Here is a 17,262-nt window from a genome sequence, read left to right as displayed (position 1 = left end):
TTCCTGCTGCCAGCAAGTCAGACTCCGGGGAGGTACAAGCCATTGAGAAGGAAAAACAAACAAACAAACAAAAACTTGGATGGAGAAAGGCACCCACAAAAGTTGGTCATTTTTAGTTGTAAACTTGGCACAAGATCGCCTTTTCTTTAAAAAGCCTTCTGTCTGGGGCTAGCTGGTGGTGTGATGGTTGAAGCAGCTGGATCCCACATGGTCTCCTGGGTGGTTCGAGTCCTGGTACTGGAGGCTTGAGAAGTGCACTAGACACATGTGCATGCTTATACATGCCCAAATCCCAAGGGGAGAATGGAGAAGAGATTGTGGCGTGACCGTCCCCCATGAGTGGTGCTTTCTCTCTCTCTGTCCTCCAGCAAGTGCATACACTCTCTGGCAAATTGGAAAAAAAATAAATAAAACCCTCTCTCTACTCAGAGGCAATGTGGCCTGGTGGAAGTAGCATGAACTCTGGTGCTCCACAGATGAGCCATCTCCCAGATATTTGACCTTGAAATATTATCACTCCGTCTTTTAAGTCTCAAAATAAAGTTGGTCTAATGCTTATTTTCAGAGAATGTTATGAAGATTAATTGAATTTAAAAGATACAAATAACTGAGGTCGACTCAAGAAGAAATAAATCTGAATGGACCTATAAAAGGGAAAGATGTTAAACAGTTATTAAATTTTTTCATGAAGAAAAGTCCAGATCCGATAACTTCACTGATGAATTCTACTGACATTTAAAGAAATAATACTAGTCGTGGGGCCAGCCGGTGGAATGGGGATTAAAGTGGCTGGATCTTACATAGGTGACTGTGCTATTCAAGTCCCATACCTGGTGCCTTGAAAAACCCAACATATGCAAGTGCATGCATGCCCAAAATCCCAAAAAGGGGCTGTGGTGTGGCCATCCACCATGGGCATGGGGGTGGTGCTTTCTCACTTTCCTTCTTTTTTCTCTCTCTCTACAGTATGCACATGTGCCCTCTAGGAAATAAAAATAAAAATAAAAGTAAGTCTTTTACAAACTATTCCAGAAAATAGAGGTGTTGGGGAAACTTCTCACTTTATTCTATGAGGCAAGAATTAATCTAATACTAAAACCAGACAAAGACATTACAAGAAAACTACAGAACAGTATCCCACGTGAGTTGAGACACAATTCCTAACAAAATATTAGCAAACCAACTAAATCCAACAATATATAAAAGGAATTCAGTATCATGATCAAGTAAGATTTATCCCAGGAATGCAGTACTACTTTGTCCATTTAAAAATAATATAGTATACACAATACTAGCAGAGAACAAAAACAATATGATCATCTTAGTAGATGCAGAAAAAGCATTTGAAAAAAAAATCTACAACTCAATCATAAAAACTTAACAAACTGTGGTAACTTCTTCAACCTGTTAAAAAGCATCTGCAAAAAACCTATAGCTCCAGGGCCAGCAGGTGGTGTTGAGGTTAAGGACCTAGATTCCACATGACTTGCTATAGGGTCAGAGTCTCACACCTGGCAGCTTGAAAATTACTCTGGGTGTGTGTACGTGCGTGCCCAAAGTCCCGAGTGGAGAATGGAGAAGGAGTGTGGTGCGGACCTCCCCTTGGTAGATGATTTCTCACTCCCCTCTCACCCGCACCCCAACTCCAGCCATCTCTCTAGCAAGCACATGTGCCCTATAGCAGAAAAAAACAAACAAACAAACAAACAAAAACCTACAGGTGGGTCTCGCAGCAGTGGCGTGTGCTGCTAAGACACTGTGCTTCACAGGCTGGGAACACATGAGAGGCCCAGGCTTGATTCCCAGTCCAATCCAAAGGCGGAGCATGGTGCTTGCTCCTGTCATCCCAGCAACTCAGGGAAGCTGAGGCACGAGAATTGTGAGCTTGAGGCTGGCCTGGACAGCATAGTGAGACTCCGTTTGAAAGAGCTGGGCATGGTAGTGCGAGCCTATAGTCCTAGCTCAATGGCTGAGATAGGAGCATTGCTATACAGTGAGGCACTGTCATAAAAACAAACAAAAACAAAGCCATAATAACATGCTTAAAAGCGTAAGATCAGGAACAAAACAAACTTGTCTGCAGTCACCACTTCTCTTTAACATGGTAATGGAGTGTCTAGCTAGAGCAATCAGGAAAGAAAAAGAAATAACATGTAAGCAGAATGGAAAGTTTATCCTTGTTACAGGACTGGGACCCTTCCTGATCCATGTTGGAAGCTGGTGATGAGGGCAGCTTCTCAACACCGCCTGGTTGACTTCCATTACACTGCTGATGCTCTTGCCTCGCCTCTGCTCTGCGAGTTCTCTGGGGACTGTGGACACTTTACCCTTAGCCAGGACTCAGCAGGCCCATATCCAGTCTTAGTACTCTTGGGCCACAGTGCAGCCTCACTGTAGGGGGCAAAAGCCCAAAATCGGTTTGGGATATTTTACCAATTGGGATGAAGTCCTGGTGATGCTCTGGGCCATGGAGTTGGAAGGGTTGGGCAGAGCTCCGGTTGCTAGATGGACTTTAAATTCGTGTGCTCCAATCCCTTTCACACTTCTTCCATCTTCACTGTTCAAGTTCTGGAATTCTGCTGGTTTAATTTGCTTTAAACATTAAGCACCGGGGCTGATGTTCGATATTAGATTCCTAATGGACAATAGTTGAGCATGAAAGGTAAATAGATGTTCAGGCTCTTGCCTGTAGGAAGAGGTACAGTGTGCCACGATTGTAACAGAGAAACCTACCTCTCATTTAGTCCCTCCCCCAACAACACCAGGGCCATTGGCTCCAGGGAATCCCTTCAGCTTGTGGGAAACAAGAGGCAGGAGAGGTGGGCAAAGAGGGCATGAACAGCAGGTAGGTCCCATCCCTTCCTCCTTTCCACATTCTACTGGAGCTGCGTGTTTTTATTTTGATTGTATGTATTTATTAGACTTTAGTAAATGATTCCTTCTTAACACTGACTCCTGCTAAGCAAAAAAATATTGGAAATCCACTTTTAAGAAAGCTGGTATTCAATAGGATGCTGAACTAGTGATTTAAAAGGAGTTTGCTTATGGACTTGAAATAATTGATGGGGCAAATTCACCACGATTCTTGGACACACTCCAAGTTCATGCTGTCTTGTGTGTGCTAAGCTCTAAGAACGTGGAAGCCTGGATCTTAATTTCAGCAATTTTCAGTTCTGTTTCTACCCTGAAGAGAATGACATGGCTTTTTATTTGGGGGATTATAAATATATGTATATTAAAATGTTTTCATTGTTTGCATTTGCATTAGGGATACAAAAGTTTTAGAATTTGTTTATGGAATGCCCCTTTTCTAAGTATGCCTTTTCTTTCCAACCTTCTAAAGATAACACTGGAAAATATTTTCTTTTCTTTGTGTCCAGACTACACATTAATAAATGACTGAAAAGTCTCATGTTTACCAGTTTTCTTAGGTGAGGTTTTAATGGGTACTCTAAATGCTTTGTGCCCCTCTGATGTTTTGTCATCAAAGGTGACTTCTGTGAATCCAGCTTTGTTCACCGTCTACTTGTTTATAGGAAGTAGTCAGAGGGGCCAGCAGGTGGTGTGATAGTTAGGTCACTGGACTCCCACATGGCCAACTACAGTTCGAGTCCTGGACCTGGTGGCTTGCTTTCTCACTTTCCCTCTCACTCTCTTTCTGTCTCTGGTAAGTGCACATGCCCTACAGCAATCTTAAAAAATAATAATAAATAAAATTAATAATAATTTTTTAAAAAGTAGTCAGAGCTGGGTCATATGTTAGTGCAGGACTAGCCTTGCTGACTTCACAGGCTCATTTTGTGTTTAAATGAATAATTCCATGAGAAGGTGTCATGGCCTGAATATTTATGCCCCTCCCAAGTTCATGTTTAAATCCTTCCCCTCAGTATATGGTATTAGTTGCTGGGGCCCTTAGGAGATCATTAGGTCAGGAAGGTGGAACCCTTGTGAGTGAGATTAGTGCTCTTATCATAAAAGGCACAAGAGACATGATTTTTCTCTCTGCCATGTGAGGATACAGTTGTGAAGTAGCTGATCATAGACCAGGAAATGTACCCTCACCAAGCATCTGACTGGCTGATACCTTGATCTTGGACTTCTGAGCCTCCAGAACTGTGAAAAGTGTTTGTTAAACAAACAAACAAACAAAAACCTACAGGTGGGTCTCGCAGCAGTGGCGTGTGCTGCTAAGACACTGTGCTTCACAGGCTGGGAACACATGAGAGGCCCAGGCTTGATTCCCAGTCCAATCCAAAGGCGGAGCATGGTGCTTGCTCCTGTCATCCCAGCAACTCAGGGAAGCTGAGGCACGAGAATTGTGAGCTTGAGGCTGGCCTGGACAGCATAGTGAGACTCCGTTTGAAAGAGCTGGGCATGGTAGTGCGAGCCTATAGTCCTAGCTCAATGGCTGAGATAGGAGCATTGCTATACAGTGAGGCACTGTCATAAAAACAAACAAAAACAAAGCCATAATAACATGCTTAAAAGCGTAAGATCAGGAACAAAACAAACTTGTCTGCAGTCACCACTTCTCTTTAACATGGTAATGGAGTGTCTAGCTAGAGCAATCAGGAAAGAAAAAGAAATAACATGTAAGCAGAATGGAAAGTTTATCCTTGTTACAGGACTGGGACCCTTCCTGATCCATGTTGGAAGCTGGTGATGAGGGCAGCTTCTCAACACCGCCTGGTTGACTTCCATTACACTGCTGATGCTCTTGCCTCGCCTCTGCTCTGCGAGTTCTCTGGGGACTGTGGACACTTTACCCTTAGCCAGGACTCAGCAGGCCCATATCCAGTCTTAGTACTCTTGGGCCACAGTGCAGCCTCACTGTAGGGGGCAAAAGCCCAAAATCGGTTTGGGATATTTTACCAATTGGGATGAAGTCCTGGTGATGCTCTGGGCCATGGAGTTGGAAGGGTTGGGCAGAGCTCCGGTTGCTAGATGGACTTTAAATTCGTGTGCTCCAATCCCTTTCACACTTCTTCCATCTTCACTGTTCAAGTTCTGGAATTCTGCTGGTTTAATTTGCTTTAAACATTAAGCACCGGGGCTGATGTTCGATATTAGATTCCTAATGGACAATAGTTGAGCATGAAAGGTAAATAGATGTTCAGGCTCTTGCCTGTAGGAAGAGGTACAGTGTGCCACGATTGTAACAGAGAAACCTACCTCTCATTTAGTCCCTCCCCCAACAACACCAGGGCCATTGGCTCCAGGGAATCCCTTCAGCTTGTGGGAAACAAGAGGCAGGAGAGGTGGGCAAAGAGGGCATGAACAGCAGGTAGGTCCCATCCCTTCCTCCTTTCCACATTCTACTGGAGCTGCGTGTTTTTATTTTGATTGTATGTATTTATTAGACTTTAGTAAATGATTCCTTCTTAACACTGACTCCTGCTAAGCAAAAAAATATTGGAAATCCACTTTTAAGAAAGCTGGTATTCAATAGGATGCTGAACTAGTGATTTAAAAGGAGTTTGCTTATGGACTTGAAATAATTGATGGGGCAAATTCACCACGATTCTTGGACACACTCCAAGTTCATGCTGTCTTGTGTGTGCTAAGCTCTAAGAACGTGGAAGCCTGGATCTTAATTTCAGCAATTTTCAGTTCTGTTTCTACCCTGAAGAGAATGACATGGCTTTTTATTTGGGGGATTATAAATATATGTATATTAAAATGTTTTCATTGTTTGCATTTGCATTAGGGATACAAAAGTTTTAGAATTTGTTTATGGAATGCCCCTTTTCTAAGTATGCCTTTTCTTTCCAACCTTCTAAAGATAACACTGGAAAATATTTTCTTTTCTTTGTGTCCAGACTACACATTAATAAATGACTGAAAAGTCTCATGTTTACCAGTTTTCTTAGGTGAGGTTTTAATGGGTACTCTAAATGCTTTGTGCCCCTCTGATGTTTTGTCATCAAAGGTGACTTCTGTGAATCCAGCTTTGTTCACCGTCTACTTGTTTATAGGAAGTAGTCAGAGGGGCCAGCAGGTGGTGTGATAGTTAGGTCACTGGACTCCCACATGGCCAACTACAGTTCGAGTCCTGGACCTGGTGGCTTGCTTTCTCACTTTCCCTCTCACTCTCTTTCTGTCTCTGGTAAGTGCACATGCCCTACAGCAATCTTAAAAAATAATAATAAATAAAATTAATAATAATTTTTTAAAAAGTAGTCAGAGCTGGGTCATATGTTAGTGCAGGACTAGCCTTGCTGACTTCACAGGCTCATTTTGTGTTTAAATGAATAATTCCATGAGAAGGTGTCATGGCCTGAATATTTATGCCCCTCCCAAGTTCATGTTTAAATCCTTCCCCTCAGTATATGGTATTAGTTGCTGGGGCCCTTAGGAGATCATTAGGTCAGGAAGGTGGAACCCTTGTGAGTGAGATTAGTGCTCTTATCATAAAAGGCACAAGAGACATGATTTTTCTCTCTGCCATGTGAGGATACAGTTGTGAAGTAGCTGATCATAGACCAGGAAATGTACCCTCACCAAGCATCTGACTGGCTGATACCTTGATCTTGGACTTCTGAGCCTCCAGAACTGTGAAAAGTGTTTGTTGTTAAAGCCACCCGGTTTACAGTATTTTCACTATAGCAGCCTGAACTAGACGGAAGGCCTTTTGCAAACATCAAGAACTAGGAGCACATTCATGTTGCCCAAAGTGAACAACACTCTGCATTTTTCATATAAAACGACACTTGTTATCGAAAGACATTTTGATTTATCTTTCAGCATGTTGAGGTTGTTTCTTTAAAGAAAAATAGAAAGTGTGGGACTTACCTTGATGTTTTCATAATCTCTTTCTGTCTCGCTCTCTAAATTTAAAAACGTATGTGTATGTGTATAAAAGAAAGAATATTGAATTATCATTCGTGTATATTTGAAACTTGAATTTTATTGTTCACTATCATGCTCTCACTGTTATAAACAGATTTGGCATTTATGTCTGAAATCCATTGAATTCTGCATTCCATTATTGTTATCAACAGCGAGTGATTACAGAGGAGAATGTAGTAACAGTAGTCCTTTATATTTTCTTTATCTTGTTCATGTCCACAAAGCAATTAACAAGAAAGTGTGGAGCTTTGGCACAGGTATTTTAAGTGAATAAAGTACACATTTGATGCCCTTCGTTGTGTTAAAACAGTGACATTACAAAGGTGAATATAAAAACAGTACAGCTATATCATTTTTTTTTTCTCCTGAAGAAACTTTAGGATGTTTACATAGCTCAAAATACTGGAATAGTTTTCATTAAGAAAAAAAAAGAAATCCTTGAGTTTTAAAACCTGGTACAGCTGAGCTGCACTTGATTAGTTTATATTTGGAATACAGCACTTCCCTTTCTCTCTTGTGTTGCTGCACAGGAAATGGGTTTTTGGTATACATGATTCAAGTGGGAGAAAAACTGCATATTTAATTACAAAAATATTCCTTACACTGGGAAAAAAATCTCTTTTGGAGTTTATTTTATAGTAACTACAGCAGAACACTTTAGTATGTTAGTGCAGAAATATAAACAGCTTTATCGAACAAAATACTTACTGTCTTCTAGCTTCCTTACAGAAATTATTTACTCAAGAAAACAGAACAAGATTTCTCAGTTTCATTAATCAGCTTTGTAAATATTTTGCCAGAGCTTTTTGTTTTGGGGCGGGGGAAGCAAATCAAAAAAGTTTAAAAGCTCATATGTGTCTATTTTGTTTTAGCTTGGTGTATTTATTGAGAGTAAATTCTGTATGTCTTTGCAGTTCATCGATATGTGTATTTAGAAGTTTTTCAAATTCTTTTGCTCGCTTCTCTTCTTCCAGAAGGAAGTTCTGTGCAGCCAAAGAAGCTGGGAAGGACATATCTGGGGGAGACTGAAGAAAGAAAGAAAAGTGAGGTAGGGAATACAGAGCTTTCTTACCTCTTCATATTGCCAGGCACGCTTCATCCCTAATGTGTTGTCAAACACTGCAGCTTTTAACGAAAGAACACATCTCACGTTGCACTCCTTCTGCTGAGGCAATGCAGTCACCACTAATGAAATCCTCAAGGAACAAAGTAAGACATCACAGCACCAGTGCATTAAAGAGCTTCAGTGATGAATAGTTTAGTGTCCAGCTGCAAATGCAGGGACAATGTCATCACCATGGAACCTGCCTAAGATAGGCTCCATTAATTGGCAAAGCCTGGGATTCATATCTGAAAATTGGAAACTCCAAAAAGCAAACATGAAGATTATAGTAGAATTGGACAAAGATGTTTTATATAAGAAAAAAAATAAGGATTGACTTAACAAGGGATGAATGCATGGATGATGCTGGAATTAGTCAGGAGAGGAGGGCTGGCTGCATGATCTGTCTTAGGAGTAAAAATGGCTGTTCAGTAGGGAGGGCTGTTCTGCTGGGATGTATCTTGTTTGTCCTGATAGAGCTGAGAAAGTCTCATTGGTTAGTGCCCTAGTTCCACTTTTCGTGGTAATATGGAAATGCTATTTTACTGTTTGTAACCTGGTTATTTATAATAAAATGAAAATTTGTAGCCAGTCAATAAAGGGCAGGGCCAACAGGTGGCATGGAGGTTAAGGTGCTAGATCCCACATGACCAACTGCATAGTTCACATCCTGGACCTTGCGGCTTGAAAAACACACTGGGTGCATGAGAGGAGAATGGAGAAGGGATTGCAGCATGGCTATCACCCCCGGGGAGTGATTTCTTACTTTCTCTCTCTCTCTAGTGAGCGTATGTACCTTATAGCAAAACATAACAAAACAACACAACGTGTTTACGACAGGACCCACATAAATGGGTGCTTAGTGCGTGTGTATTTTATGAATGATTAAAGGACACTAATATTTAAGATATAAACATAGGAGAGAGCTCTAGAAGCAGACTGGAAAATGAACCAGAGAGACTGCAGGAGAATCAGGAGAATAGTGTCACAAGCCAGAGAATGTAAGAGTTAAAGATAGATACTTAAAAGTGCATTTTGTTAGCAACCAGGTCATCTGGTGGTTTTGGTAGGAATGGTATTGATATGGAAGTGAAAATGGGTGGAAGTCAGTGGGTGGAAACTGCAGGTCCCAGAAAGTGGGCTGGTCACATCTCCAAGAAGAATTTAAAGCCTCCACCACAGATTAAGTTCCCAGTGCCCAGTCCTAGAACAGATGAGAGTTTTCTTTCAGGGCTTTCGAGATCTCAAAAGTTAATGGTTTTAAACCTTTTCTTTCTCTAATAGCATAAATCTGACTTTTATTCTCTACTAATACTCAGAAAATACTCATGGGCTACCCCATTCCGTTTGAACATTTTCTGTTACGATTAAAAAAAATTGTATCCCATATTAGTATGTAATGGAGAGGCACTGAAAATTGCGTAAGGCACTTTGAATACAAGAGAAGGTAATTGCTGCAGTATTACTACTTAAAAGTGTGCATTTTGAAAGTATTACTACTTACTTTCTGAGGTTAAAAAAAATCTATCTTTTAAAAAACTATGATTATTATGTTCAATAAATTTTTTTACTAATTATTTAACTTTATTTATTTATTTTAATTTGACCAGAGAGGGACAGAGTGAATGAGAGAGAGAAAGAGAGAGAGAGAGAGAGAGAGAGAGAGAGAGAGAAAGAGAAAGAGAGAAAGCAAGCCACTGTCCGGGACTTGAACTGCAGTCAGCCATATGGGAGTCCAGCACCCTTAACCAGTTGATTCAGTCAAATCATACATCTAAATATAGTAAAGCATCAGGGCCAGCAGGACCAGCAGTTAGTGTAATGGTTATGTCGCTGGACTCCCATGTAGTTGACCACGGTTAGAGTCCTGGACCTGGTGGCTTAAACTCACGCCGGGCGCATGTGCGTGTGTGCCCAAGATCCCGAGAGGAGAAAGGAGGAGAAGGGATTGTGGCGTGGCCATCCCCTCTGGGGGGTGATTTCTTGCTTTTTGTTTCTCTGTCTCTCTCTGTCTTTCTGGTGAGTGCACGTGCCATATAGCAAAAAACTTCTCCAAAGGAAAAAAAAAAGGATCAGGGCCAGCACGTGGAATAGTGGTTAAGGATTCTGAACTCCCACAGAGCCAACTGCAGTTCGAGTCCCAGACCCAGCAACTTGAAAATTATGCCAGGCCCGTGTGCATGTGTACCCAAAATCCCGAGAGGAGAATGGAGAAGAGATTGTGGTACAGCCATTCCCCCTGGTGGTGATTTCTCACTTTCCCTCTCTGTCTCTCTCTCTCTGGTGAGAGTGCATGTGCCCTATGGCATAAAAATCATTTTAAAAAAAAAGAAGGTAAAGAACCAAAAGTTCTAGAAACTGACATAGGATAATATTTTTATAACCTTGAGAGAGGTAGAAGTTTAAAATAGGACATAAGAGATACTAATCATAAAGGAGAAAATTCATACATTTGAATATATTAAAATTAGGAACTTTCATTCATCAAATGATATCATTAAATGAAGAGGAAAGTAAGAGTGGAAGAAATTTTTCGCAATACATACAACAAAAGATTTATATCCAGAATATATAAAGAATTCCTAAAAATCAATATAAATAAAGACAATATAACAGAAAATTAGGCAAGGAAATTGAACACTTTGCAAAGAGGATATAAAAATGGCCAATAAGCATGTAAAGGCCTTCAACCTAACCATGCACCAGAGAATATGAATTAAAACCACACAGGATAGTAGTGCACACTGGCTATAATGGCTAAAATTAAAAAGACCAAAAATATCAAGTGTTAGAAAGAATTTAGAGCAAGGAGAACTCTCACATACTACTTGTTGGGGGTATTTATCGGCCCAGATGGTTAGGAAAACAGTTTGGCAATATCTAAAAAAATGACCATATCCACATCTTCTGGATAGTAATTCCATTCTTAGGGACAGATATGTGTGCGCCAAAAGAAATGCACAAGGATATTTTTAGCAGCATTATTTATGATAGTCTCAAGCTAGAAAAAAAATACAAATGTCCATTAAAAGTAGAATAAATAAACTTAGTGTCATTGTGTTTGGTATTTATATACAATACCATACCATAGATTAAAACCAATCAACTATAGCTATAGAAAACAATATGAATGATGATGAATTTTAAAAACAAGAAGCCAGACACAAAATGTTGAGTGGTTGGAAAAGTCATGATGCATTTTTTGCATAGAAAAATGTAGAAATATACATCATGACTTTTCTAATAGCCCAATACATCTGAGAGAACTCCAGAAAGTTTATGGGAAAATGGAATTAAAACAAGAACTTAACATGAAACATTTTCTGAAATAGTTTTTTTTTTTTTTGAGAGGTTTTCACGATAGGGCGCGTGTGCTCGCCAGACAGACAGAGAGAGACATAGAGACAGAAAACGAGAAATCACCCCCCAGGGGGGATGGTCACGCCGCAATCCCTTCTCCTCCATTCTCCTCTCGGGATCTTGGGCATGCACGCACACGCGCCCGGCGTGAGTTTTAAGCCGCCGGGTCCAGGATGCGAACCGCGGTTGACTACGTGGGAGTCCAGCGACATAGCCATTACGCTAACTGCTGGTTCCCTGAAACAGTTTTTTCATAATACATGTTTTCCACAAACATTTTGAAAATTGCTTCATGTTGTACAGTACTCTTTATATAACATTTGCAAATTAGCAGAACTAATTGCTGATGTAAAAGTCAGGATAGTGGTTATCTCAAGAACAAGTGGAGGTAGGGACTAGAAGGGGATCGCAGAGGTTTCTCAGGTGCTGATAATGTCCTTTTTATTACCTATTGCTAGCCACATTGATATGTTCCCTTTGTGACAATTCATTAAGCTGTCTGTTTATTATTCATACATGTTTCTGAATGTATGTCTGAGTAAATAAAAAATGCTTTTAAACAGGCACAAAAGGTTACTTGTAGCTCTTTAAAATATACAGATCCTAGAGGGCTCATGGAAGAACCAGAGACCAGTGTCAAAACACAAGGGGACTGCAAAAAGTTGATGGAAATGTGGAATTAAAATGCAAGCAGATTTTGGTGCAAAATTTTTTAAAATGCAAGCATAGTTTTTTTGTAACATTCATTTCCCATGAACTTTTTAAAGACCCCTTGTACTTGCATTTTCAAAAAGCATCACTGGTAATTCTGACTTGCACTGGAGGTCAACTGAAATACTTCATGAAACGTTATGGATCTCTTCTCTTTCTATAGAGAGGTAGGGCCAAATGACGTGCAGACCTACCTCAAAGTCCTATGTGAGGAGTGACTTAAAAAAAAAAAAGAATAGGTACATCATTATATTAGTATCAATGTACAAATAATTACCCCTTAAAGGAAAAAAATAAATCCAACAACCAGCAACTCACCAGTGGGAATACTTCATCGTCACTAACCAAAGGACTTGTCATTTCTTTGGTTTGAAAGGGCAAAGGTGACAATGCAGGCGTGGTGCTTCTATTTGGCTCACAATCTTGGCTAAGTCTAAAACAGAAGGAATGGTTTTGGTTGATCTCAGTGACACATGTTTGCGTTTTAATTTCTCTGATGCCTAATTAGGGGGGAAACAATGAAATGTTTGTTGTCTGGGTATTTCTTTGAAAATGATTTTTCTGATGAATAATTTCTAATTCACTTAAAAGATCGAGAATGATTAATAATGAAGCGGAAAACTTAGTAACTGTTAAAAATATCCTATTATCTATATTGCTTCCCTGTGTTTTACTTTTATTTCTTTTTGCCATTTAATTATAATAAATAACATAAAGCCAGTGTCAGTCAGAAAAATCTCAAAGACAGCAAATACCACTGCCCTTGATAGTTCTAAACAGGTACTCTTTTTTTATTCTCTAATACAAGGGCACCCAACCTTATAAATGCAAGCCTGTTAGGAAGCAGGCTGCACAGCAGGAGGTGAGCCAGGTCCAAGCCAGTGAAGCTTCACCTCTATTTACAGCTGCTCTCCATTGCTCACAGTACCATCTGATCTCCACCTCCTGTCGGATCAGTGGTGATATTAGATTCTCATAAGAGTGTGAGCCCTATTGTGAACAGCATGTGTGAGGACTCTAGGTTGTGTGTTCCTTATGAGAATCTAATGCCTGATGATCTGAGGTGGAGCTGAGGCAGTGATACTAGTGCTGGGGAACAGCTGCAAATAATGCATTATGATGAGCTATATAATTATTTCATTATATATGACAATGTAATAATAATAGAAATGAAGTACACAATAAATGTAATATGCTTGAATCATCCCCAAATCATTCCCTTCCACACTCCATGGAATAATTATCTTCCATGAAACCGGTCCCTGGTGCCAAAAATTTCGGGACTGCTGCTCTATTACATTTAATCTCACTGGTTTTCTTAACAGAATCAGACTCTAACCCCGCCTCCCTTCCTTCCTTCCTTCCTTCTTTTTTTTTTTTTTTTAATGCTAAAACAATTCTATATAATAACTCCAACTTCTATAGGACTTAATAACTAATAACATGTTTTCTATTTATATCATGTCCTAAACTCTGCTACTTATTAATTGTATGAACTTGAGCAGATGATTTTTATCTCTCTGGGATTTTAATTTTCTAATTTACCAGAAAAGGGAGGTGTTATGAGAGTTGAATGATTAACGTAGGTAAAACACTTAGAACACAATGTCCAGCACATAGTAAAAAAAGCTCAATGTAGATTAGGCATTATTATTATTTTTAAATTTGTTTGGTTTCAAAATAATCCTAACAAGGTGAATACTGTCTACAAATGAGGAAACTAAGACTTAAAAGTTAAATTATTTAAAAGCAGTACTGATGGCACAGGCAGAAGGGCGCTGATCTGCAATACTGAAGCTAGATGGGAAGGCCCAGGGTTCAGATCCCAGGTTGATCTGAACATGCTGGCCGTCCTTCCCCACCATGAGCACACCTATGATTCTGGCTGGCCAACAAGGGGAGATGGCAATGGTGGCATGACAAGATCCTACTGGGGAGGCGGGGGTCCCTTGTCTTTTTTTTCTTTCTTGCTCGAGAAAAAAAATTTTAAGTTAAATTATTTATCCAATCATTAACTTTAAAAATGAGAATAAATTGCTAAGAAATGATGATTTAAGATTTTGAACCCAAATTCAAATTTTCTTCACTCCAAACTCTACAATTTGGATGTAAGTCACAGTATAGTATTTGGGTTTAGTGCTAAAATATACGGGAGAAACGAAACTAAAAAAGGAAGAAAAAAAAAACAGCGAGATTTAAAGTTTTGGTTTACTGACTAAACAAATGAACCATAAAGGAACAAACTAATTTAGCCTAACATATTACAAGAAAGTTGTAACAATATGAGCTATTTGGGATTAGATATCTTTCATGAAAAAAAAAAAAAGGTTTAAATTTAATCAAATCATCAAAGACCATGAAAACATAAAATTTCTTCAATTTAAAATGACTTATTTTTACTGATAATTTAGATTTCCTACAGGTATTGATTAACCATTTTCAAAGCCTTTGTATTTTAATTTAATGCAGTTAAAAAAAAATGCACATTACTTTTCTCTGTTCGTACCCAAAGTCTGCCTAATCTATATAGACTTGTTTCTTATTATACAAACATTTCAAAGCTGTTCATACAAACAGCAATAAAAGTGCAGTGAAGCATCTGTAAATTAGTACATAAAAACAAACACAACATGTTTTCCATTTTGTACTTATCTTGAAATAAATCTTTTTTTTAACCCATTCTCTCAAACCATAATTACCATGGAAACAGAAGAGCAAATTAAACTGAAATAACATGGTTTATGATGTGCACAATAAGATGAAACATCTCACGATTCAAATAGAATTATGACGATTGCATAGGACATCTGCATGTAATCTTTAGCTGAACCTTTTAATTTGAATGAGGCTACTATCTATATTTCAAAGCACGGTGGCAGGAGAAAAGATAATTACAGATATGATTCAAGAAATATATATCTCTCTGTGATCTCAGTTATACAGAGATTTCAGGCAAGGCATTATTTGTCCTAAATTACTTAAGTAATTATCGCAATGATCTATTTTGCTTTGAATGTATAGATCCAGTTTTACGGTGTTAATTACTAAAATTTATATAGGAACATACCTTGTATGGTAAAACCAATAAAATGTAGAGATTGAAAAGAAAGACTACATTATGCAGTACTTTTGTTTTAAATCATCTTTATATCTGACACATCCTTCAAGAATATAGCTATTCAAATACTTCATAAAACCACCTTGCATTAAGTGCGACATATATCAATTTAAAAGCTATCTTAAAAATTATTTCGGAAGGCTTTTAATATCACCTCACAAGCTGATCTATTCAATTAGCTCGTCGGCAGGCCCTGTTCCAAGACTGAGGCCTGATTTCGCCAGGAGGGCAGACCCCAGTTGCTTTGAGACGGGAAGCAGAACTGTACTCACTTGAGACTTGAGTCAGCTCCGCAGTTTTCAGGGTTTGTCTGACATGTGCAGCCAATCCTGTCCCTCCACTTAGTTCTCCCTGGGCTCTAGGAAAATGTCCTTAGCATGGAACAAGCTCTTTTCTCAAACTTTGCTGATTTAACCTTTTCAGCCTATTCTTCCAGCACTCCACAGAAGCTCCCTCCCCTGTCAAGTGCTCATGGTTTTCTAGCCTAGACTGGGCCGCTGTCCTTTCTGAGCAGTGCCATGGGACAAACGTTTCTCAACTTATTTTTGGCTTCTAGATGACTATTCATTCCTTGACAAGGGACCCTGTGAGTAGTTATGACTAATCTGCTGACTTTGTGGGGTCTTGGTATTAGAAACTTTTAATTTATTAGCTAGACTTGAAGCCATTTTAATGATTAATGTTTGTAACTGCTAAATCTTTCCAGTATGTGATACATCTTTTAAAACCATAAATTCACTTTTAAGTATGTAACTTATATAGAGATAAAACTCCGTTTAATACAAAACCAGATTGTCACTAATGTGGTTATATAAGAATAGCTTTGGATACCACTATCCAAAATCAGTTTGTAAATTATCCAGAAACTTCAAAACTTTCACTTTTAAAAACAGTATTTAATACATCTTCAACAATTCAATTACATCTCATAACATTTTTTTAAGTAAAAGTGCTGAGTAACTGTGCTATTGAGACCAGCAGATGGTACAATGGTTATGTCACTGGACTCCTGCATAGCCAACTGAGGTTCGAGTCCCAGACCTGGTGGCTTGAAACTCACACCAGGCATGTGAGGATGTGTGTCTAAAATCCCGAGAGAAGAATAGAAGAGAAGGGATTTGGTGTGGCCATCTAGTCTGGGGGGTGATTTCTCACTTTCTGTCTCTCTGTCTCTCTGGCTAGCATACGTGCCTTATAGCAAAAATCCCTCTTTAAAAAAAGAAAAATAGGATGAGGATTAAACCTTTCTTATTGGAACCAGAAAATGGTGTAATGGTTAAGCTGCTGGATTCCCACATGGCCTACCACAATCCGAGTACCAAACCCAGCAGCTTGAAACTCACACTGGGTACATGTGCGTGTGTACCCAAAATCCTGAGGAGAATGGGGGAGAAGGGATTGCTTGTGTGGCCATCTACCTGGGGGCAGGGGTGACATCTCACTTTTTGTCTCTCTGTCTCTCTCTGTCTCTCCGGCAAGTGCATATGCCCTATAACAAAAATCTCTGTGAAAACAAAGAAAAAAACACCAAAAACACTTTCTTATTGCTTAGAACAGGAGTGAAAAACAAAATCTGAGTTGCTTCGAAGTGAATAAAAGGTTATTTTAATAACGCATTGCACATAATCTTCCTCAGTTAAAAGCAAGAATTACCTTAAAGTTATAGTATGTGCTTTGAATTTCATGAAGTTGTCTTCATACACCTTTACCTAAAAGGTTTTTTCCTTCCCAAAATAATTTAATGAGACATTACTGCAATAGCTATTGATGTATAAAGCTGACTTATATGTTTTCCAATTAACCAATACCTAACAAATGTATATGCATAGCTTTCACTATCTGACTTCCCTGAGCTGTCCTGGGAAGGAAAGAAAGATTTTTGGTTTTCACTTGCTAAAATTAATAGAGAGGTATCTGCTTTACAGTTCTCTGCTGGTGAGTTCACAGTGTCCTTGCCTCTCAACAACTCTTCCCCTCAGTAGGTTTTACATGGTAATAATTTATTCAGAACATTTGAAATGCTATTTCTTTTAAAATCCAGGTCACTAGAGAACACTGAAATCAGACAAGGCATTAAAACAAATTTAATGAAACTCTCAATAAATGAAACTGGCAGGACACA

The 17,262-nt window shown here is 39.1% G+C and overlaps 1 protein-coding gene across 6 annotated transcripts in view; it reads right to left on the bottom strand.

The window, feature by feature from the left end:
• Positions 1-6,961: 6,961 nt before the first annotated feature.
• The window catches only part of DEUP1 (deuterosome assembly protein 1), a 95,987-nt gene continuing 85,686 nt past the window's right edge, over positions 6,962-17,262 (bottom strand). For 2 of the 6 annotated variants that reach the window (XM_006162547.3, XM_006162548.3), the window contains exons 12-13: positions 12,341-12,455; positions 6,962-7,874 (exon numbers count right to left, since the gene is read on the bottom strand). In XM_006162547.3, coding sequence (XP_006162609.1) covers positions 7,698-7,874; positions 12,341-12,455 — 292 coding nt within the window. In that variant the 3' untranslated portion in view covers positions 6,962-7,697. The remainder of the gene's footprint in view (positions 7,875-12,340; positions 12,456-17,262) is intronic. The other 4 variants (XM_006162549.3, XM_006162546.3, XM_006162544.3 and 1 more) reach the window with 2 other exon arrangements.

This window comes from Tupaia chinensis, unplaced genomic scaffold (genome assembly GCF_000334495.1).
Source record: "Tupaia chinensis unplaced genomic scaffold, TupChi_1.0 Scaffold140218_1, whole genome shotgun sequence".
NCBI lineage: Eukaryota > Metazoa > Chordata > Mammalia > Scandentia > Tupaiidae > Tupaia > Tupaia belangeri.
This window is presented reverse-complemented; position numbering and strand designations above follow the sequence as displayed.